A 21,989-nucleotide genomic window follows, 5' to 3' on the forward strand; every position below is an offset into this window, starting at 1 on the left:
CTTGAAGTCTGTTCTTTTTTAAGATATGCATGTATTAATATAGCTACTCCTATTTCAACGCACAGGGTTGCCACCGACTAGATCCTGCTCAGAGTAGACCCATTGAAATCAATGGACCTAAGTTAGTCATGTTCATTAACTTCAGTGGGTTTACTCTTGAGTCAGGCTAGCCTTGGATAAAACTCACTGTCAGGTTTGGGCACCTGTTCAGGAGTGCAAAATGGGCATAAGTGAGATGGGTTGTTATAAAAACTATACCCATTTCCATGATTGAGGGGGACATTTTTGCTTCTCATGAGCCCCTGTGACAACACAGGACATGCCTCCAGCCACTGGCTATTCTTACAGGCCATGATTTGGCTTCCAGTCGCGAAGCCGCCTTCACAATTTTTCCAGCCTAGGAAGAACGGTTTGAATCCAGACTGCAAATAGGTAGTCCAAAAGCTTCTATTCCCACAGCTGGTAGACTCCTTTCTTCCCTGCCGCTGATTTATGGCCAAGAGTCAAACACACTCTTTTGTGGCTAAGGCAGGCTTTGCTCCATATTTTCAAAGTGTAGCGTTCCGCCCTCTTCCCTCTCAGTTCCTTTCTCTCACACATGCAGTTCCAGTTTTGTTAAATTCCATATTTATATTCCAATTTCTTCCTCACTTTTTTTTTTAAAAAAGCTTGCATTCCGGGAAAGGTTACTGTATCATAAACGTAGAGAAAAACTTTGATATAAGCAAACTGTGGGATCCCATCCCCCCCCCACCATCATCCGAATGAAATCCGCTCTCAATCCAAACCTTTTAAATCCTTGTAGCTGTGTTCGTTTTTGCAGTTTATCATCTCTAGCACACACCTGTAGTTTAAAAAAAACTCCAGGAACGCGATTGGGGGTCGTGGCAGCCAGATTGCTCCATGCACCCAGTGCCTTTGTCTGCCCTCACATTCCATGGGGAAGCAAGTGCCAGGCAAACTGTGGATGAGAGCCAGGTTCCTCTTCCAACAAAAGAGGAACGCAGAAAATGCAGATTATCTGTCTCTCTTCATGGTGTCGGGAGAAGCGTCCATCCCCTGGCACACAGGAAACTAGAAGCCAGCAGCCCTGCTCTTTCTAGGCAGCAGATACAGGCAACAAGTGCAGGTGATCAACTGACTGCTGACCCTCCCCACCCTGCTGCTTGAGGCAACTGTCGGTGGGCCGGCCCTGCAAGACAGCAGTCTGTTGCCCTGTCAAAGTCCTCATACCATCAGGAAATTTCTTAATGTTTCATTTAAAATGTTTCAACCCCTGTGGTTCATGGTCTTCCCTCTAGAGTAGCAGGTGGGGAATCTATGATGTGGTTCCCATCATTTCTGGGCATGTTGGTGGCGGTGGTTCAACAATATCTGGAGGTCTGCAGGACCCCCACCCCCCATCCTCCAGCTCTGAAGCAACAGAAAACAAATTGACTCTGTCCTCTAACATTTTAATATCATTTCCTGGCTAGACATACCCATCACCTTTCCTCATTGGACCTGTTCTCCACGCCATACCTCTCAAAATAATCAGTGCTGTTTTTCTGGCATTACAGAGCGCTCCAGCAATTAAGATTCTCACTAGTATTTTGTACATGCCAGGCTTGAATTGCCCTCAGTGCTCTTTTCCATGCTGAATCACAGGAAAGGCTTTTGCAATGCAAATGCACTTTCTGCCCAGCCTAGGCTAGCTTTCCATTAGCACTGCAAAGGCCACGTCAGAGCTGCTTCTGTGTGGAAATACTCTCTGGGCTTTGGAAGACTGGCTGAGTGACAGGTTGTGCCGTGAGTCAGCCATCTTGCATATGTGCCCAGGTTTTGCCTACCTTCCATACTGAACTCTACATTTATCTCTGTTGAAATTTGTTTTGGCCACTTCTCTGTCTTCTTGTTTCCGTCTTCCAGTGTTTTAGCCACTTCTCTGTCTTCTTGTTTCCATCTTCCAGTGTTTTAGCTACACCACCCAGTTCGGTGTCATCTGCAGATTTCCATTTCTTTGTTCAGTCATTTATAAAGGTGTTAAGCAACAGCAGACCTAGGTCCAAACCCTGCATGGCACTCTTCTCCAGGTAAACAAAGAGGCATTTGTAAATGCTCTTTAAGTACAGTTCCTTAGATACCAGTAGATAACAAGTGTAATGGGGGGAAATTGTCAAAAGCACTGCTGAAGTCAATATGCAGTACTCCAATGTCCACAGCATCCCGCTGATCTACCAGACTAGGGACTCATCAACAAAAGGAGATGAGCATAATCTGTTATGCCTTGTTCTAAGAACATAAGGCAAGTCCGGCAGGATTAGGCTAAAAGGGGACCATCTGATCTAGCATCCTGTTCTCACAGTGACTGGCCTGTGGGAAGCCTACAAGCAGGACACAAGCACAAGGGCACTCTCCCTGCCTGTGGCTTCCAGCAACCAGCATTTAGAAGAATTATGAATGTGCCTAATCCTCTTATAAAGCCATCCAGGTTGGTGACCATCACTACTTCCCGAGAATTCCTTGTTAGCCCGTTTGTGGCCACAACCTTTCTCTAAATCAAAAGCAGGCAGGGTCCGGTCCCGCCCAACATGCCCACCTGCCCAGCACTAGGCATCATATTTGACATCAAGCGTGGTGCAGGTAAAGACGTGCCTCACCCCATCAGGTACTCCCAAATGCAGCTAGTGATGGGCTGCTCCGTTCTTAACTTGAGCGCATCTCCTCTGAGTAGGACGAGCACCGGAGGCTCACCAGCCTCCCTCCAGCGCAATGCACTTCAGAACATACAGTAAGGAGAGCCCTGGTGGATCAAGCCAGTGGCTTATCGAGTGCACCGTCCAGCGAAGCAGTGGGAAACGCACAAGTAGGACCCGAGCGCAAGAGCTCTTGTAGCTTTCAACAACTGCCGTTTAGCTGCATTGCTGCGCCTGGGAGCGGGGAAGAGCCATCGTGCCAGCCACGGCCGTCCAGGGAAAGAAGACGCCACAAACCAAGAGTTTCCGAAGAAGCCCTAAGAAGAGACCCGGGACGGACGGGTTCAGAAGCCCAGAAGCCGTCGGCTGAGCGCGTTCAAGTGCTTGCAAGGCTTCTCTGCTGCTCCTTGCCGTCGGGCGGGTTTCCAGCTCCGCGGGTTGCGCTCTCGGAGGCGCCTAGCGGCTTCCCCTTCCTCCGCCTCCTGTTCCTGGGGCTGGGGGCTTTCCCTGGCCGGCGGGGCGGAGCTTCCCAGGGCCCCACCCAGCGGCCGCGCCTGCAAAAGTTGCAGCCCGAAGCGGCACCAGCAACAGCCCGGAGAGCAGGAGAAGTTATTCGGAGAGAGCCGCTGCTGCGCTACCACCAGCCCCAACGTCACCATGTGAGCCCCGTTCGCAGGCGGAGGGGGACCGATCCTGATCTGGGGGCGGTGGGCGGGCGTCGGGGCTCCCCGCTAGCTGCCCTGCTTGGGGCGGCGCCTCCCCGGCCTTAGGCCCCGGCCCGCTGCTTGGTTGCTCTCCCTCCCTTTCGCTTTTGCACCCCGGCGCGCTGGCCCGTCCCGTTCCTCCTGGCTGCCACGGAGGGTAGTGAAAGTTGTCCGGACACTCTCTCGTTTCTTTTCCCGGGCTTGCGTGGCGTGGGCAGAGGCGCGGCCTCTAGGCATAGGCAGAGTGCCTTCGGGGACGCGTCTCCACCGACGCACAGAACGGCTGCAGCCCTAAAGTGGCCCGCTGCCGAAGTTGGGTTCTCGCGCCTCTCCAAGGCTAGTCCTCCTCGGAGTAGACGCTACTGGCTTAAGTGCATTAATTTCACTGCGCCTGCTCCAAGTAAAACTTTTTGGGAAGCAGCCCCATGTCTACTTGGCAGTAAATCCCCTTGAATTCCCTGCTGGGTTAGGGCGGAAGCCTTAAAGCAAAGGGATCCATACCGTGCCTGTTCCCTTGTAAGGCAAACGAAGAGTAATCTTTCAGGCTTTCAGTATGGAGGGGGAAATTGGAGCTAAATTTGTTTGGGGGCTCAGCCCCGATGAATCACGGTGCCAGCGCTCAGGAGCCCTGACGCTCTCGAAGAATTAACCACAGGTTGAACTTGAGCAATGTCACCACTTTGCAAGGGGTGTTGTATATTCTAATTTTCTTTTGAAAACAAAGTGTTCCCTGTTGAATTTCAAGTGGTTCAGGGTGAGCATGTGGGATACAGGTCACCCTATGAAATGAGGCTCTGGCTTTTCTTCTGGTGCCAGCTGTTAAACAGCTGTTTCTCTTGCCCACCTGGACCAGAATTCAGCTGGGAGGAGATTAGTATAAATCACACATTTGGGCTGATGGGGCCCAACTTGGCATGATGGCTCCGTGCCATTGAAAACCAACCAACCAGCGGGGCACCAGGAAGAGTCAGCTAGACTCGCCAACCTGGCAAGTCCTTTCTCTTCTCTTACCAATTCTGCTGGGCAGAAACACTCCAGTGAATTTCCAAAACTCACTTTCGGAAGGAGATGGTTGTTCACCTGTGAAAGTGAAAGAGGCTTTCAGTGCTATCCCATGTTATGTTTAACCAGGATTCTCAGTGGCGTGGCCCCATCACCTGACTGTGGCCCTCCCCTGGGAAATGGAATTGCTTCCCCTCACTAATGGTCTTCAGATGCTTGCAAAGTCTTTATTTATTCACCCAGGCCTTTAGGAGTTAAATCCCCAGGGACCCAACCATTAGACTGCTTTTTTAGAAGCTTGTGCCCTTAGGTATTTTAATGGCAGTGTGAATTAGTTTGTGTTGATGGCTTTAATTACATTTTGCTCCTAACTGGGTGGAAAAAGCAATATAAAACTTGGGTAAATGCTACTCCTTAGCAAGCCACAGTCTGACTAATGGGGCTTTCCTCCCTAATAACTGTCTCCCAGCATTGCAGTTAAAAATGGTTACAAAGGAAGGGTTAGCCATATTGGACACTTTTGGAGGTTGTTTATCAGTCGACATGGATAGGATTTTACACCATTCTGTTTTGGCATAGGGAGACCTGCACACAACACTGGAAGTTCCACACTTTCATATTAGCAGTTTAATGTAAAACCTCCATCAAACTTAAAATAGGGTTTTCTTGCATATGTACATAACACTTGTGTTAGGGACGTTTGGGGCAGCCCCCTTGGTCAACTGCAATGCATGCCCTTCTGTTAACAAGAGAGTGATCAGTGAGGTGGATCGTGCCCTTTCAAAACTGGTTGCTTCCAGACAGGGCCATCTTTAGCAGATGCAGCGCCAGGGTGCAAATATCCGCCCAGCGCCCCCAAATTACCACGGATAGTTGGGGGGGGGCGAAGCCGCGCATTGCCAGCTATCGGGCGGGGCAAGTCTCCCCCATGCCGCTGCGGGAGAGCAATCATTGCAGAGGCTTGGGAGGGAAGTTGCATGCCCGTCAGCCATATGTTTGGTGGGGTGCAGCTGGCGGGTGTGCAGGGAAAGGGGAGGCCACTGGCAAAGCCACGCAGCTCCCCCACTTGCTTGGACGCCCCTGAGAGGCCGGTGCCCTGGCGCGACGCACCACTAAGCCCTATGGGAAAGACAGCTCTGCTTCCAGAAGTTTTTTTGTGGGGGGGTGGTTGCCCTGATAATTTAGTTTTCGGGTGGGGATTTGATGCAAGAGAAACAACCCTGCAGACTTTAAAGGACTTAACTGTTATGGGCAAATCATCACATCCCGTCTTTGAGCCTGTTATGGGTCTGGCGGTGTCACTGTGTTGACAGCCTCCTGGCAACTTGGGGTGGCTTTCCCTTATTACAGGGGTGAGCCCTGTTCGACTCCCAAGACCCATCAACCACACCCAGCATGATGGGAGCTTCAGCTGGGGCCCCCCTCTTGTGACTTTGCCTTCCACTTCAGTATCACAAATGGCACCTAGGCTGAGATTTTAATAACATGCAAGTGTCTTGACACTTAATTGGCAAGAAGACATGATTCAGCCATGAGCTGAAATCCTAAAGACAGTGAGGTCTAAGAGAGCTAGAGGTCACTTCCTGAAACTTTAAATCACTGGTTTTTTAAACAGCTAATCCTCCAGTTTGAAACTTTGCACTCTGAAATGCCACTGACATCTGTTTTCATTTCTCCTTCCCCCAGTGTCTGTCTTTTGGAAGCTGCTTCTTTCGTGGTTTTAATTTTTAAAGGTGTAAAGATTGGGGGGGTGTTAAAAAATAAAATAAAATTGAAATCTGATGTTTTTAACTCTAAATGCTAATTCTGAGCTGCTTTCAAAACACCATTTGGTACAATGGACACGAATCTAAGAATCAACACGTGCGGGGGGAATTCTTTACCACTGGAATTCTGTCCTGGCCAAGCACACAGCAGGCCGTGATAACCTGACTGTTGCCTCTGACTTGCAGGTCAACCAGTGGCCCCTCAGGGGCTGCCTCTGCCCCAGGCAGCAACCGGCTTCAGCAAACCCAGAACCAGGTGGATGAGGTAGGTGTGGCACCATTGTGGCTCCCCTGAGCATCCCTGTGTGGTGAGGTTCATCTGTCTCTTGCAAGACATGAGCAAAGCTGGCCATCATCTGCCCTCTTCCTTCCTCTTCTCTTTGGCTGCACTGCGTGAAGCTGCAGCAAGATGCATACTGTAGACTACCTACTCTGTGGGGGTTGGGGGTAACCTTCAAGAGAGGGGGGTGTGTCTAGCTGGTGTAAACTTACTGTGGCTTCTAAGTGCCAAGCAACTTGGCAACCTGTTGTGGTTTTCCTGTTTCCAGAGGGGTTCAGTTTGACCGTCTGCTGCCGTGAAATCAACAAAGGGTCTTGTGTGGCCAACTACAATTTATTACAGCACAAACCAGCTTTCCAGATGTTCGTCACCTCCCAACTCATCACTGGATGTTGGGTTTCGGGGTCCAATACCATCTGGAAGGCACTAGGCTATGGGCAAGGCTGGCCCAAGCTTTCCTCTGCCAGTGGACTTAATCCATGGAAGTATATACACAGAGACCCCAGCTGCTGAATCTGGCCAAAGGGGGCCCATTCGACTTCCAAGGTATGACTGTATATACAGTCATGCCTTGGGTTACAGACGCTTCAGGTTGTGTTTTTTTGGGTTACGGACCCACCGAAACCCGGAAGTACCGGAACGGGTTACTTCCGGGGTTTGGCAGTCACGCATGCGCAGAAGCGCCGAATCGCAACCCGCACGTGCGCAGACGCGCCGCTGCGGGTTGTGAATGCTGTAGGTTGCGAACGTGCATCCCACATGGATCACATTCGCAACCTGAGCGTCCACTGTATATAGAGGCATACACATGCATGCTAAGCATCATTCTGACTTCTCAGGTGGTGGATATCATGAGAGTCAACGTGGACAAGGTTTTGGAAAGGGATGAGAAGCTGTCCGTGCTGGATGACCGTGTGGATGCCCTGCAAGCCGGAGCTGCCCAGTTTGAGACAAATGCTGCCAAGCTGAAGAGGAAGTACTGGTGGAAGAATTGCAAGGTAACTCTGACTGGGCTGCAGCAGCCTTCGCCAGCCCGGGGCCCTCCAGGTGTTTTGGAATACAGCTGAGGTCCAGAACATCCGGAGCGAACCAGGTTGGCAGAAGATACAGGGTTCCCCCTGGGTCCCTGGACAGCTGCAAAGGATGATTGAGGGAGCCTCTTGGAAACTGAAGACCTGTAGGGGGTCAGGAAGGGGACACCAGTGGAATGTTTATTTTCTCCGGTTCCAGAGGGTAGGACAGACCCCGATGGCTTCAGTTAAAGGGGATTCCAACTAAACATCTGGAAGAACTTTCTGACAGTAAGAGTTGTTTGACAGTGGAACGGACTCCCTTGGAAGGTGGTGGACTCTCCTTTAAGTAGAAGTCAGGTGGCCACTTGTCATGGAGTCTTCAGTTGAGATTCCCGCATTGCAGGGTTTACCCTTGGGGTCCCTTCCAACTCTACAATTCCATGATTATGCGTTTTACTCCCTGTTAACTAATGCACACAATTTCCCAGTTCCTGAATGATTATTTATTTATTTATTTTGGTAAAAATATATACTGCTATATTATATTGACCGGACTCCTTGTATTAGTAGGCTGCTACTTCTCAAACAAATTCACAGTTCCCAAATGATGTTAAATGCCAGTATCTGTTGAATGATTGCAATTAGACAAAACTAGGATACTAGATTAAACTTGCAAATTATGGTGGTGGCTCGCAGATTTAATAGTTCTGCTCTGTTTCTCTTGGCAGATGTGGGCCATTCTGATTGCAGTGGTGGTCGTTCTCTTAATCATCATCATTGGTAAGTGTTTTCAGTCCTGGTTAGGCATGGAATATCATCGACCAACTTTCACCAACATGTTTCCCTGCAGTTTCTTTGGGCTACAACTCCCATCAGACCTTGCGTATATGGTTGTGGCTGATGGGAGTTGTAGTCCAAAACAACTGGAGGTTAGCAAAGGCATCCATAATCAGATAGAGGCCATGGAATTGGAGACCCCTTGCTCCTTAGCCTGGGACTCACTGATATATTGGACCTCTCTGCTTCATTTGCCTTTTGCGCCCCTGAAAAACGTCTTCAAAGAAAGAACTTGTGATTCTCCATTGGAAGGCCACTGGTAATGCAGTCAAGTGGCTTTCTTCTGTCTCTTTCTCTCGGGATTTGTAGTAAAGAGGAGCCAGGTATTATATATTCTGTTCCGATCACAGTGGACCCACTGCAGACTGAGATCTCTTCTAAAAGGTTGTGTGTAAAAGCCCTAAGGAGCGAAGAGGTGCTCCCAGATGTTTCTGGACTCTCATCACTCTCAGCCAGCATGGCCAACGGTCAAGGACAGTGAAGGACTGTCTCGCCAGAGTGGTACATGCTCTGGTTATCTCTCGCTTGGACTACTGCAATGCGCTCTATGTGGGGTTACCTTTGAAGGTGACCCGGAAACTACAACTAATCCAGAATGCGGCAGCTAGACTGGTGACTGGGAGCGGCCGCCGAGACCATATAACACCGGTCACTGGCTCCCAATACGTTTCCGAGCACAATTCAAAGTGTTGGTACTGACCTTTAAAGCCCTAAACAGCCTCGGTCCAGTATACCTGAAGGAGCGTCTCCACCTCCATCATTCTGCCTGGACACTGAAGTCCAGCACCGAGGGCCTTCTGGCGGTTCCCTCGCTGCAGAAGCCAAGTTACAGGGAACCAGGCAGAGGGCCTTTCCGGTAGTGGCACCCACCCTGTGGAACGCCCTCCCACCAGATGTCAAAGAGAAAAATAACTACCAAACTTTTAGAAGACATCTGAAGGCAGCCCTGTTTAGGGAAGCTTTTAATATTTAATAGGTTACTGTATTTTAGTGTTTTGTTGGAAGCCACCTAGAGTGGCTGGGGAAACCCAGCCAGATGGGCGGGGTATAAATAAACTATTATTATTATTATTATTATTATTATTATTATTATTATTATTATAGCAGCAGTTCAGCAGCCTCCAGAGGGCCACCTCTGTTTTCAGGAAAAAGAGTTCCCTGGCACTGTGGAATAGCTGCCACAAATGCCTCTGTGCCCTGATTCATGTACGAATTGACTCAAGACTGTGCAGATAACTTTCTGGTCTGATGGCTGTTGGCTTCATGCAGCTGGAGTCCCAATAACATACAGTTGGGGAGGGTAAAACTGCCGCCCTAATTCCTTTTGTTGAGTTTGTTCTTAATGGGAAGTGAATGGCAAGTGCTTTGCATTCTGTGGTGGCCAATTTTGCTAGTTGCCCAGTGTCAGATGACAACCACTTTTTATAAAGGGAACACTCTTCAAATATAAATAGTTTTGCAGGTATCCTTTGATTTGAAGCAAAAAATCATGTTTCTTCTCCTAACCCCTTATTTTTTTTTTAAAAAAAATATAGTTTGGAGCGTGTCCTCATGAGCTGTTTGAGGAAACCCTGGAACTTGAAGCAGTTTTCAACAAGAAACATCAGTCTCCTCCATAGCAAGCTTTCCTACGGGTGCACAAATCAAACGTTTATTTTGGATAGAAATGTTAACTCTGTAGCCTATAGACAAATGTGCCTTTATTCAAATGATGCGCTTCAACTTGTAAATGCTGTTGCAGTTGGCTGAGACTGCTAAGACCTGTATGAGTGAGGGTGAAACATCTTAAGGCTTGGGGGTATCATGATCTATACTGAAGCTGTGAGTTTCTGGGTGGGTTTTCATAGATCATGGGTATTTTTTATCTGTTTCACCTGCTATACCTGGACAGGGAAGGAAACTAGCTTTCATTTGTGCTTTCTGGAGAATTTTTTTTCTCTTGTGCCATTTTGGAATCATTGTTGCCTTAATTAGATAATATCTCCTGATCGGGTGGGGAGCAACCATTAAACTTGCACACTCCAAGCACTTAAGTGCCAATACACCTTTTTGCAGTATTTGGGACAAAACACTGTGCCTTCTGCTCTTCTCATAGTAAGCTGCCATTCCTCAGTGCCTTTTGCCTGGACCCGAACAAATATTATAAAAGTATTTTTGAGAACGTATTTCTGGTTGAATTTAACTAACGTTTCGGCATTGGGGGTTCTGGCAAAACTAAAACCGGCAAGAAAAGCTTCAACATACCAGCAGAATATATTATCTGTTAGGGAAATGAGGGTTAAAAGCAACCTTGAAAGTACTTTTGACTTGCATCTCATGTTGCTTAGGGTGGCCCATGCAGATGTTGACTGCCCTCCTTGAGAGATTTTGCCAGATAGTGCTTCTGTCCTCTTCAGTGTGCCAGATACTCTGGGGTGCCACAGACCTTCATGAGCCAAGCAGTGTGCGATTGCGTGCCTTCTGGGTGATTCACTTTTGCTTCCCACCCACCCCCTTGCACCCTTCGCACAACACCCCACCCCTTTGGGTCTTCTGTTCTCCTTGTCGCCCTCTACTTATGAGCAAAAACTGCATATATGAATGAGATCGGGTCTGTACTGTTTACCAGCATTGCCAAACATGTAGTCCTCAGTTCCTTGCCTATTTACCTCCCCCCCTTTTTTTTTACGTATTTGTTGTGCAAATTGCTAGAAAACTAGAGTTTTAAAGGGGTGGTGAAGATGAATGAAGAATAGGTTGGTCTGCCTTAAAGAACTCCAAGCAAAACCAAATTGGCAGGCACTTTATAAGGAGTCTTTTTCTTGAAATTTGTCCTGCGATAGTTGTTAACCTGCTAGTTTTAAAGTGAAGGTGGAATATACATTGGGAGGGTAAGAATTATGGTAATGATTTCAAAAATGTTTGATTATTCATGTGTTATCAATCCTCTTACTGTATAAAATGTTATTAAAACATTTCTTTAAACTTCAAGCTTAACCAAACACTGGATGTGAATTTTGCCTTGTAAGACTTGCCAGTGCCTTGACTGAAATCCAGCATTGTTTTGTGTATATGTGTGTATGTCTTGGCCAGGGCACAAAGCTTCACACAACTTCCTGGCACTATTAACAGGGCAAAGAGAAGCCTCCTTTGCAACTGCTTAATAAAAAGTGGATTGTTAAGTCGCTTCTGGTGTGCATTCTTTTTTAAAAAAGTAATAAAGTAAAAGTGGAAGAGAAGCTGCATAGGATTTTCCTACTCCCTTCACTTCTGCTTTCTGCTGGTCATGATGCTATTGGTTTCAATTCCACTTTCGGAGACAGTATACTTTGGAGGACAGTTGCTGGGATTCATGAGCGGGGAGAGCTCTGCTGTTGTTGCACTCAGGTCATTCTTGCAGGCTCCCCAGAAAAGTCATCCAGTTGGCCCCAGATGCTCAACTGGGTAGACTCCCTTTGACCTTGTTATGAGAATTATAAGGACTAAGATATAAATGTACAAGGCAAACATGTACATAAATATATAATCCACATGTCTGAAACGGTACAGGAAGACAATCCTGAAGCTATTTTGACTCTCCCAAATTGACCAAATGTTTCTCTGCAAGGAGGGAGGAAATGGGAAAAACCTCCCCATTGTCTCTTTGATCACAAATCCTACCTTAAGGGCACATTTAAGATATGAATAGGGTGAGCCTGTGACCTGGACTCGGGAATTAAGTATTTATCACCACATAAGACTGGCCAGGCTCTCCAGGTAAACCCATCAACAGTTTTCCTGCCAGACAGGATTTCTGCTGTAGACCGCCTCCTGTGATGTATTTCTGCTGTAGACCACCCCTTCAGTGATGTATCTTTGATGTATTGGGGGGTGGTCTTGGGCTCCAGGGTGGGCAATTTCATAAAGTCTATATAAGGGCTGGCACACCATTGTTCAGGGTTCCTCTCCTTCCTCCTGCGTGGGGGGTGGTGAGCACCCTGATGCAACAGTTTAATAAGGATCAGGCTTACTATCTTCTTTGCTTCTCAATATTCTCTGGTTGGCCTCTTATTTTCTCCTACCGATCGAGAACCTACATAAGGACTCTGTATGGGCTCTTGGATACCCCATAAGGGAAAGGGAGCAGTTTTTTTCTTGTAACAGCCTGGTCCAGCTGCAAGGCTCTTGAAGTTCTCAAGTGAAGAGTGCTGTGTCACTCCAGATAGTGACAGACTAACTGTCCAGGAAAAGGTTCGTCTCACATTCTGCAACTTCTTTTCCTTTGAAGGTTCACTTCCCCCCTTTTTAATAGCTAACTTTGTGCCAGTAAGCCTCAGCTTCTTTTTGTTGGCCAATCCTGGCTTGGTGCATGCTCTTGTAGTAAGGTTGCCATGTGCACAGAATAGCTGTGGACCCACCTAATGAGCCCTGCACCTGCCACAGACCTAAAAGTCCATCTACCCCACTGTCGTCTTTCCGACGTTGGTCACCCAGACGGCTCCTGGCAGCCCGCAAGCAGAGGCTGGAGACCAATAGTCTTGCTACCAGGACTGGCACACTCATGAGGCAAGGTGAAGGACCACAGGAGCAGCAGATCTGGCCTCCAAGAAGCCTCGTATAAAATTTAAGATATTAACAGATGCTAAAGAAAGAGGTGGATTTGCCCTGCCAGACCTTAAACTTTATTATGAATCAGCCGCATTTTGTTGGCTAAGAGAATGGATGCTTCTTGAAAACACGGATGTGTTGGATTTGGAAGGTTTCAATAACGTATTTGGTTGGCATGCATATTTGTGGTATGATAAGGTTAAAGCACACAAAGCGTTCAAAAACCATATTGTCAGAAAAGCACTGTTTAATGTTTGGATAAGATATAAGGATTTGTTAGAAAATAAAACCCCAAGATGGTTGTCACCAATGGAAGCAAAGGCTCAGAAAAAACTCAATATGGAGGCCAAATAGCCGAAGTATTGGGAAATTTTGGAACAAGAAGGTGACAGATTAAAACTACAGAGCTTTGAAAAATTAAAAAACAGAGTACGAGATTGGCTCCATTATTATCAAATAATGGAGGCATATAACTTGGACAAAAAATTAGGCTTCCAGGTGGAAAAATCAAAATTGGAAACAGAATTGTTAGACCCTAAAGTTAAGAATTTGTCAAGCATGTATAACTTGCTGTTGAAATGGAATACTCAAGATGAAACGGTGAAATCTGCTATGATTAAATGGGCACAAGATGTTGGACATAATATTATGATGGCTGACTGGGAACAGTTATGGACCACTGGTATGAAGTATACGGCATGTAATGCCCTAAAAGAGAATTTAATGAAAATGATCTATAGGTGGTACATAACACCAGTCAAGCTTGCAAAAATCTATCATTTGCCCGATAACAAATGTTGGAAATGTAATGAAACTGAAGGCACATTCTTTCACCTTTGGTGGACATGCCCAAAGATTAAGGCATTCTGGGAGATGATCTATAATGAAATGAAAAAGGTATTTAAATATACCTTCTTGAAGAAACCAGAGGCCTTTCTCCTGGGCATGGTCGGCCAATTGGTGCCAAGGAAAGATAGGATTTTTTTTATGTACGCCACAACAGCAGCAAGAATACTTATCGCAAAGTATTGGAAGACACAAGATCTACCTACCAGGGAAGAATGGCAGATGAAGCTGATGGACTACATGGAACTGGCGGAAATGACTGGCAGAATATGAGACCAGGGAGAAGAGTTGGTGGAAGAAGATTGGAAAAAAATTAAAGTATATTTACAAAAACATTGCAAAATTAATGAATGTTAGAAGGATGCTGGAATGAAGCTATATGGTTTTAGCAGAAATGTAATAAAGAATTAAGTAAAAGCTGATTGATAATGGGCTAAAATGAAAAAATTTAAGGTTAGACCGTTAAGATAAATTATAGAACAAAATTTGAGAAAGATGGAAAGAATTTGCTGAAATAGTGAATTGAACTAGAATACAAAAAAGGGAGGTGTGAGGAGGTCGATGAAACAAGTAAATGAAAGGTAAAGATATGGAATACTGGATGTGTTTTAGTGTTTTTGTTTTTGTTTTCTTTTTTTGTTGTATTGTATTGTTTTTTTATGTCTCTCTTTTTATTTATTGTAATGTATGTTCTGTTAATTTTTTTATTATTTTCCTCTTCTCTTTTTTTTGTAATCTTTAAACTTCTAATAAATATCATTAAAAAAAAAAAAAAAAAGATCTGGCCTCCAAGAAAGACATTGCATGCTGCTGCAGCGATAGCAACAGTTGTGCTTGGAGTCCAGATCTTCTGCCTCCTTGGCAGCACCCCCATGCCACTTTCACAGCAGCCTACCAGTGGATAGGAGGCACTGTCTGGTCTCCTCTCACCCCTAGAAGGACTTGTTACGGAAAAATCTGGGTGCGGGGTTACTCTGCCACCCAGCTCATCGGACTAAGTCCGTGGGTCCCTGCGGAAGAAAATGAGCTCAGCCGGACGCAGGAGCAAACTGCAGAAGATCCAAGTTTATTGCGCAACAGGTTCAAGGCGAGATTGAACAGAGAGAAAGGGGTGACATGAACTTTTGAAATTTCCCTCCATGTCCCAGAATACAGTGCAAAATACATCCCAGTTACATCACGAATACATTAAGGAAAGGTTGGGTTACACAGATTACATCATGAATACATTAAGGAGAGGTTGGGTTACACTGGATTAACATATGGAGGAGGGAGGGGGGAATATGCAGAGCTGGAGATATGCGCAGATAAGCACATCCTGAGAAGACAATGGTCCATGTACGCATAGTCTGTCACCTGGCATTGCCCGAGGAAAGGTTTGGCAGAGTGATTTTGACAGGATTACTTGAGAGATTATGGAGGACAGGGGAGGGGTGATGGAGTCCTAGAGAAATTGAGCAAATATATTGTAGTGAAGAAGACATGCCCCCCCCCTTCCGTAACAGTCCCCCATTCGGAGATAGATTTGCATTAAAGTTCTGTAAGAACTTGCAAATCTTTTCTCCGCACCCTAAATCTCGGTGAATGTAGGCGTTCCCTGTGAGTGGGAATACACTCTAATGGAAAGGAGGTGGGTTGAGCAGGGCAGCAAAAGAGGGAGCAACACGGACGAATACAATGTACACGCGTGTTATATATATGCGCTAAATAATAACTTGGTATCTACCGTACCAGATGTGTGGGTTTATGCAAACCTGAAAGGGACTTGCAAGCCATGCCTCTTACGGTCATTTGCAAGTATAGCAGTGCAGATAGCTGGATATAGGGTATTATATAAAAGAACATCTGTTGTATTTTGTTACTAAATTACTTGTGGCACCCTAGCTCTTGGGAGAAACATTTTCAATAGTGGTGTATGCTTTACATTTAGCAGGAAGGTCTACTACTGACTGAAAAAAATGCAGTTTGCTTTTTTTTTAGCCCCACCGTTTTTGTGTTTTCAGGTGCCAAGCTAGCTCTTCTGTGGTCTCACACCGGCATAGTGGTACAGTAACACATCCTGTTGAATCCCCTCAGGGCTTTCAATTTACCATGTCGCCTGGCATTCACCATAGCTGGCACAGGTGCGGACCTCTCGTGAGGGAGAGGTCTTCGCCTTGGCCTTTAGCTATGGGATTTTTCATTATTGCAGGCTCTGGTCTCGCACTCATGGAAAGTTGTCCACTTGCTCTTAAAGGACCAAAAGCTAGTTGCAGCCTGGATACACGTGCCCAATTCCAGTAGAGTCCAATTTGAATTTATCTTGCCCCATGGTTCTCAACTTTTCAAAACCAATATGTTAAAACCAAAGCCATTCTTTAAGGGGGCATTTGTCCAAATGAGTCAATTTAACTCTATAAGGGACCATTCTTGCTACATCAAGGCATATACACGTTTCTTGTTATCAATAATAATATAACATATGGTAGTCGTGTCCTCAAATAAATAAATAAAATTTGGGACATGATCTACACCCAATTTCATCTGGCATCCTAATCAAACATCTCAAATAATAAGGAGCGTTGCTTCAAATCTACCTGATAAAATATGGTTCCGATAATAATACTTGGTTGTGGTTAGATTAATTTCACAGCTATACGGGAAAACCAAGATTAATAAGTAAATAAATACAGAACAATTGCTACTTGAAGACAGTACTGAATCTGCAAGAGATGCAGAGAAGTCATAGAAAAGATTTGAAATAGTTTTCTGGAACAGAAAGAAAGAAATAGTAAAAATCTGGGGACTTCATGTATAGGAAAACATTAAATACATAAATAAATAGGTAGGGAAGGTTGGACTCTGCAGAGTGCCAGGTGGGACAAGGAAATATGATCATCAGTTGACTTAATCTAAATATAGTGTGCTCTATTGGAAAGCATTGTAATATATGGGAATCCTCCATGAAAAACTTGGGTGTAAGCCATATCCTTCTGCTGTTCATAGTTATGTATCCTACATTATACAGAAACAATTACACACAGAAATTTTCTTTGTGGAGATAACACATTATCAGACACACTTCAGCATTCCTACATAATAACACATAATACACAAAACGTACAAAGTATTAATTCTACACTATATCTTGAGGCAATATTGTGATCTTGAGGCAATTCTTGCTGCTTTTACATGTATTTCCAAACTTGGCACAAGGGTATTTCCTTCAAAATCCAATTAGTCAGTTTCTCAAGTCTTTTATGGGAAGAAATTGTTGTGGCCACTGTGATGCATTGGCAGGTTGCTTAGCTGGTGAGGAGATGGTCTTAGTATTTTGGTCTCCCGCAAAGCATCCTTTGGAAATAGGCCTGTAGGATCTGAAGACATAATTAGTTGTTGTTTTTTTCTTTCTTTTCTTTTAAGGAGGAAGATAATAGTCAAGAAAGGAGAGAATATCCTAAAATTTTCTTCTTGGGAGGCTGTAAATACAAATTCATAGTTAAGCATTTTATCCATTTGAATATTATAATCATTTACATTTAATTTCCTTCACTTAGTTTGGCTGTGGAAGAAACGAAGGGACAAAACCTTTGTTAATTTGAACACAATTGGAAGTTGTTAAACATTTTGCTTATGTGGGTCCGAATTCTCTTCACTATCCTGTTTGAAAGGGAAATTTTTATTTCCTGTGAAAATCTCTGTCAGATTACCAGTCAGATGAAAACAAGCTTGACACAAAGGCATCAGATTTAGAAAAGAATTATTATTAAATATATTATCAAAACCACGCAGATTACTACTGGACTAAAAGAAATGGGAAAACAATGGGGAAAACTTAAAATTCACCATGTGCTATCCAATAAAAGAACTTCATGAAACTGACTTTCAACATGTGATGAACATGTCCCCAAAGTAAAACACACACACACAAAATGACCTATAAGGAACCAAAAATAAATAAATGGTAAGGCACACAATTAATAAGAAACTTGAAGTAACCTGAAGTAATCTGTTTTGGCATTCTAACATCCCAAATTATGTGACAACATCAGCTGTAATGTTAATAGTGGAATACTGGGAAATGAGTTAATACCAAGAAAAATGAATGGCAATTTAAAGTTGTGCAAGTACCTTGCACTAGCCAAAATGACAGAATTAAGAAATGCTCAGGCACAAAGGTAAACAAATACCATTCCACAAACAATGTTTGGTTGTGCTTCGATTAATTTCATATATATAATGGAAGAACTGATAAAACGAACTTAATAAAGGAAAACAGATTATTTGTAACCTAAAAAAATGTCAAAGCCACAAAGAGATAGAAGGAAATCAACTAATATAGCAGGGATTCAGACTTGTTTTGCTGAACAGAAAGAAAGTGACTGTTTGGCTTTAAGGGAAGAAAGACAAAAGGAAAACAAATGCAATTACTTTTATAGAGTATTTAAATCACTGTTTGCATCCCCTCATTATCATTTGTGCTGTGGGAGAAAAGAAAGGACACTCTGTTGAAAGGGAAAATTATTTCATGTGAGAGGTTTGTCAGGAAATGCTGTTCCTAAAATGCATAGGCATATACACATACACACACACAAAAAAAACTGTTATAAAATTTAAATCCCATTGGGGGGGGGGGAGAGACTACTCAGAAGAGGAACTCACAGTGGGAGTGCTTTGATATTTACCTGTGAAAAGAATTTGGCATGTCCAGTACTTAACTCTATTGTCTTAAGTAGCCCCTGGAGCAAAACACATTAAGGATGATTTCCCTCAATGGTTCAGCCTCTGTGCATGTGCAGAGTTCATGTCTCAGCAAACCTTTTATACCATTGAAAATGTTGCATCTTTTGGCTCAATTAGAATAAGGAAGGGAAAGGTAAGGAGTAGATTTTAAAAATAGGGTTAGATTTTAAAACAACAAAAAAGAGAAACTCAGCAATTTAAGTATTCACCAAAGCTAGCAATTTCAGCCTAAGCAACAGGAGTGCTTCCTTTATGTACAGGAAAGGGCTATCATTATTGGTCATTTTATCTGGTCATTCGCGGAACAATCAACCGCTCTCTTATTTATGAGTAAAAATGGCCAGAGAGTTAGAATTCATAGGATTTTTTTAACATTCTCAGCCTTACCATTTGCAGACAAATTTTACTGCCCTTTATTTACAGGATGGATGGTCAAGGCTAATTCTACTTGATTATATGAATTTTTATGTGCTTAAACTTTTAATAGACTTTTAAGTTTGATTGTTTTTTTTAAATAATAGACAAAATGATAAACACTGTAATCACTTAAATGCTTGATATTACCAGTTGGGCTTCACCTCTCACCTTTTAAAACTAAAGAGCAAAGCTAGGTTGAATTTCAACTCCATCACGTCACCAGAATTTAAGAAGTACCCTCCAATGCTTGCAGACACATGTCCTTCCACACAGCCACAAATCGGGAGAGTTGAAAGGGGACCCTGGGGTCATCTAGTCCAACCCTCCAAAATATAGGGTTCACAGCAAGATTTCGCAGCAAGATTTGTACTACCAAAGAGGCATACACATTTAAGTACAGATTTACAGCTGGGAAAGGAAACATCTATGCTCCTATCATGTACTAAGGAAGAGGAAAATAAAAGTACATAACTTTACACAGAACCCTTTTTGCAGATCTTGAGATAGTTTGAGTGAGTTTGAAATGATATTTAAGGAAGATTGAAGTGAACAGTTTTCGTAAGATAGGGAGAGGATCTCTTATAAAGCACAGTTAAAGCAGCCCTAGATTTGATTTTTTTTAAGGGAATACACAAGTGTTGCCCCCCTCCCCTCTTTGCAGTTTCCTTTAAAGGAAGCTTACTCGGGAGTAAATTTACCTGGCACAGAAGTAAGAAGGGAGAAAACAACTGAAAGAGGCAGAGTGAAACAAGGGGGAGGGGGGGCATTTTCTAACAAAAGAGGCCATGAAGTCTTATAGAGACTGATATCAGGAGCCTTACAATAACTCTTCTGTCCAACCAAATCAAAGTTAAAACTGGACTCAAATATTTTTTCTTAGAATGAACACCATACTTTTATAGGCATATGCTTAATGAAGTAACATACACTGCATTTTAGCTTGAGAGAGCAGTTGGCTCAACTAGGCTTTTGCAGCAGAAACATTAGGTTATCAGCACCTTCCAAAATAAGACTGTAGACTCACAATCTCAAAAGTTGGGGCAAAGCAAGAGGTGGGGTAAACATTTGCACACTTCATTCTCAATTTTCGTCTTATTTAGGACTGCTAAGATCCAGCATGGCTTCCTTAGATTTAAATTTTGAAGCAAGCTTGCAGTTTAAACTATGCACACTTAAGAAAGGCAGTCTGCCAGAGACAGAAGGAACAGACAACACACATAACAGACAACATGTAAACATATATACTCTCATCCTTTAGTTGGTTATTGCAAGGAGTTGGGCCACTACCTTTGGCTTCATTAAGTGAAATTAGTAGGAAGGTCCCACATGGTTTTATGAGCCTCCTTGCCTCTTCAAACACACCACCAGTTAATCAAACTGGTAGGGCTCATAACGCTTGGTCGACTGGGTACCCCTTTATAGATGCATGCGTTGCTGTTGTTGCTTTTTTGCTTTTTCCTTCTTTTTTTGGGGGGGGTGTGTCTGGGATAGAGAAGGGGGAAAGAGAGGGGTTGATTAGGATTGGTATGTCTAGGGGTTTGGTATGCTTAGTACAGGGACGTATAGTAAAGAGGAGAAGGGGCTTCTAGTTGCCTGGCAACTTCCTTAGTGGGTTTTAGAGAGCTCTAGCTATCCGGTTCCTTGCGTTCCCTTTCCTATTTCCTTATTTCCTATTTCCTTATTTCCTTATTTCCTTATTTCCTATAACCTGGGGTCTCTTTCCACTCTGCCGGTCCTGCCCAATTCCTCATGGGCTATCCCTCCTGGCAACCTCCTACCTATCGTCACATCTCAGGAAAAGGGGCCCTACTGGACGCCCACGCCATGCGGTGCCAGCTCGGGTGATCCCTTGATAGAATTTCGAACTGAAAATCCCCCTTGCTTTTGGAAGCGGGCTCACGCACGATACACGTGTTACGTGGCACCGACCAGTGCGGCTGGGATTGGGATAGAAAGCCAGACCCCTTCCTGCCCCCTCCGTAAGGGCGCTCGGGAAGTTCAGAAGAAGAACTCCAGCCCCTTGCTTTCAACTGAGATGCCCGTTGCGGAGAGTCGGCTGTCTTTCCAAGCCGGGTCTCTCCGTCTTACTTTCGGGCTCCCAATTGGTGCGGCTGGCTGGAGATTTTAAGGAAAAGAGATAGAGCTCAGAACCCCCCTTTTGGGTTGAGCAGCGGTCCACGGTCTCTCTCACTAACCGGACCAAGAGAAAGGCAAGAAGGAGCGATAGAGAGGAGGGCAGAGAATTCAGTTGCCAGGAGATTCCACCCCCTTTCCCACCAGTGCACTGGATTTCTTTTCCTATACTCACGCGTCTTCAACGTTGATCCCGGGATCGATGAATAAGCCGGCTGGATCCCTCTTTTGCTCCCCGGCTGAACTCCTAGGGCTTTCGATTACCGCCCGGAAGATGGCTGGGGGTCCAAAAGGATCTTCCCAGGCAAAATGGCCCGGAGCCGGCTGAAGATTTCGGGGCCCCCAGTCAGCAGCTCGGGAGAACCGCAAGCCCCACGTTGGGCGCCAACTGTTACGGAAAAATCTGGGTGCGGGGTTACTCTGCCACCCAGCTCATCGGACTAAGTCCGTGGGTCCCTGCGGAAGAAAATGAGCTCAGCCGGACGCAGGAGCAAACTGCAGAAGATCCAAGTTTATTGCGCAACAGGTTCAAGGCGAGATTGAACAGAGAGAAAGGGGTGACATGAACTTTTGAAATTTCCCTCCATGTCCCAGAATACAGTGCAAAATACATCCCAGTTACATCACGAATACATTAAGGAAAGGTTGGGTTACACAGATTACATCATGAATACATTAAGGAGAGGTTGGGTTACACTGGATTAACATATGGAGGAGGGAGGGGGGAATATGCAGAGCTGGAGATATGCGCAGATAAGCACATCCTGAGAAGACAATGGTCCATGTACGCATAGTCTGTCACCTGGCATTGCCCGAGGAAAGGTTTGGCAGAGTGATTTTGACAGGATTACTTGAGAGATTATGGAGGACAGGGGAGGGGTGATGGAGTCCTAGAGAAATTGAGCAAATATATTGTAGTGAAGAAGACATGCCCCCCCCCTTCCGTAACAGACTGGTGTGGCACCTGTCACCCTTCAGATGTTGCCCACTGCCACCCCTGACCATTAGGCAGGCTGGGAGCTGGAAAT

The 21,989-nt window shown here is 44.8% G+C and overlaps 1 protein-coding gene and 1 long non-coding RNA gene across 2 annotated transcripts; one reads left to right on the plus strand and one right to left on the minus strand.

The window, feature by feature from the left end:
* Positions 1-3,177: 3,177 nt before the first annotated feature.
* On the plus strand, positions 3,178-11,438 carry VAMP3 (vesicle associated membrane protein 3). The gene is made up of 5 exons (XM_081017222.1): positions 3,178-3,334; positions 6,334-6,412; positions 7,267-7,425; positions 8,169-8,220; positions 9,813-11,438. Coding segments are annotated over exons 1-5 (312 nt in total). The 5' UTR covers positions 3,178-3,332; the 3' UTR covers positions 9,833-11,438.
* A 3,298-nt stretch (positions 11,439-14,736) lies between these two features.
* LOC308483922 lies at positions 14,737-21,665 on the minus strand. Its single transcript, XR_013989835.1, has 2 exons — positions 21,616-21,665; positions 14,737-14,939 (listed from the first exon to the last, which is right to left on the minus strand). It is a non-coding gene; the product is annotated as an uncharacterized lncRNA (long non-coding RNA).
* Between the last annotated feature and the right edge of the window lie 324 nt (positions 21,666-21,989).

This window comes from Podarcis pityusensis, assembly GCF_964106645.2.
Source record: "Podarcis pityusensis genome assembly, chromosome: 8".
Taxonomy (NCBI): Eukaryota; Metazoa; Chordata; class Lepidosauria; order Squamata; family Lacertidae; genus Podarcis; species Podarcis pityusensis.

What these genes read in the sequence shown, in the direction of transcription:
- VAMP3 (XM_081017222.1), top strand. An exon ending in CCCAGAACCAGGTGGATGAG is followed by an intron (nt 6,413 to 7,266) that starts GTAGGTGTGGCA and finishes CTGACTTCTCAG; the next exon opens with GTGGTGGATATCATGAGAGT. An exon ending in ACTGGTGGAAGAATTGCAAG is followed by an intron (nt 7,426 to 8,168) that starts GTAACTCTGACT and finishes TTCTCTTGGCAG; the next exon opens with ATGTGGGCCATTCTGATTGC.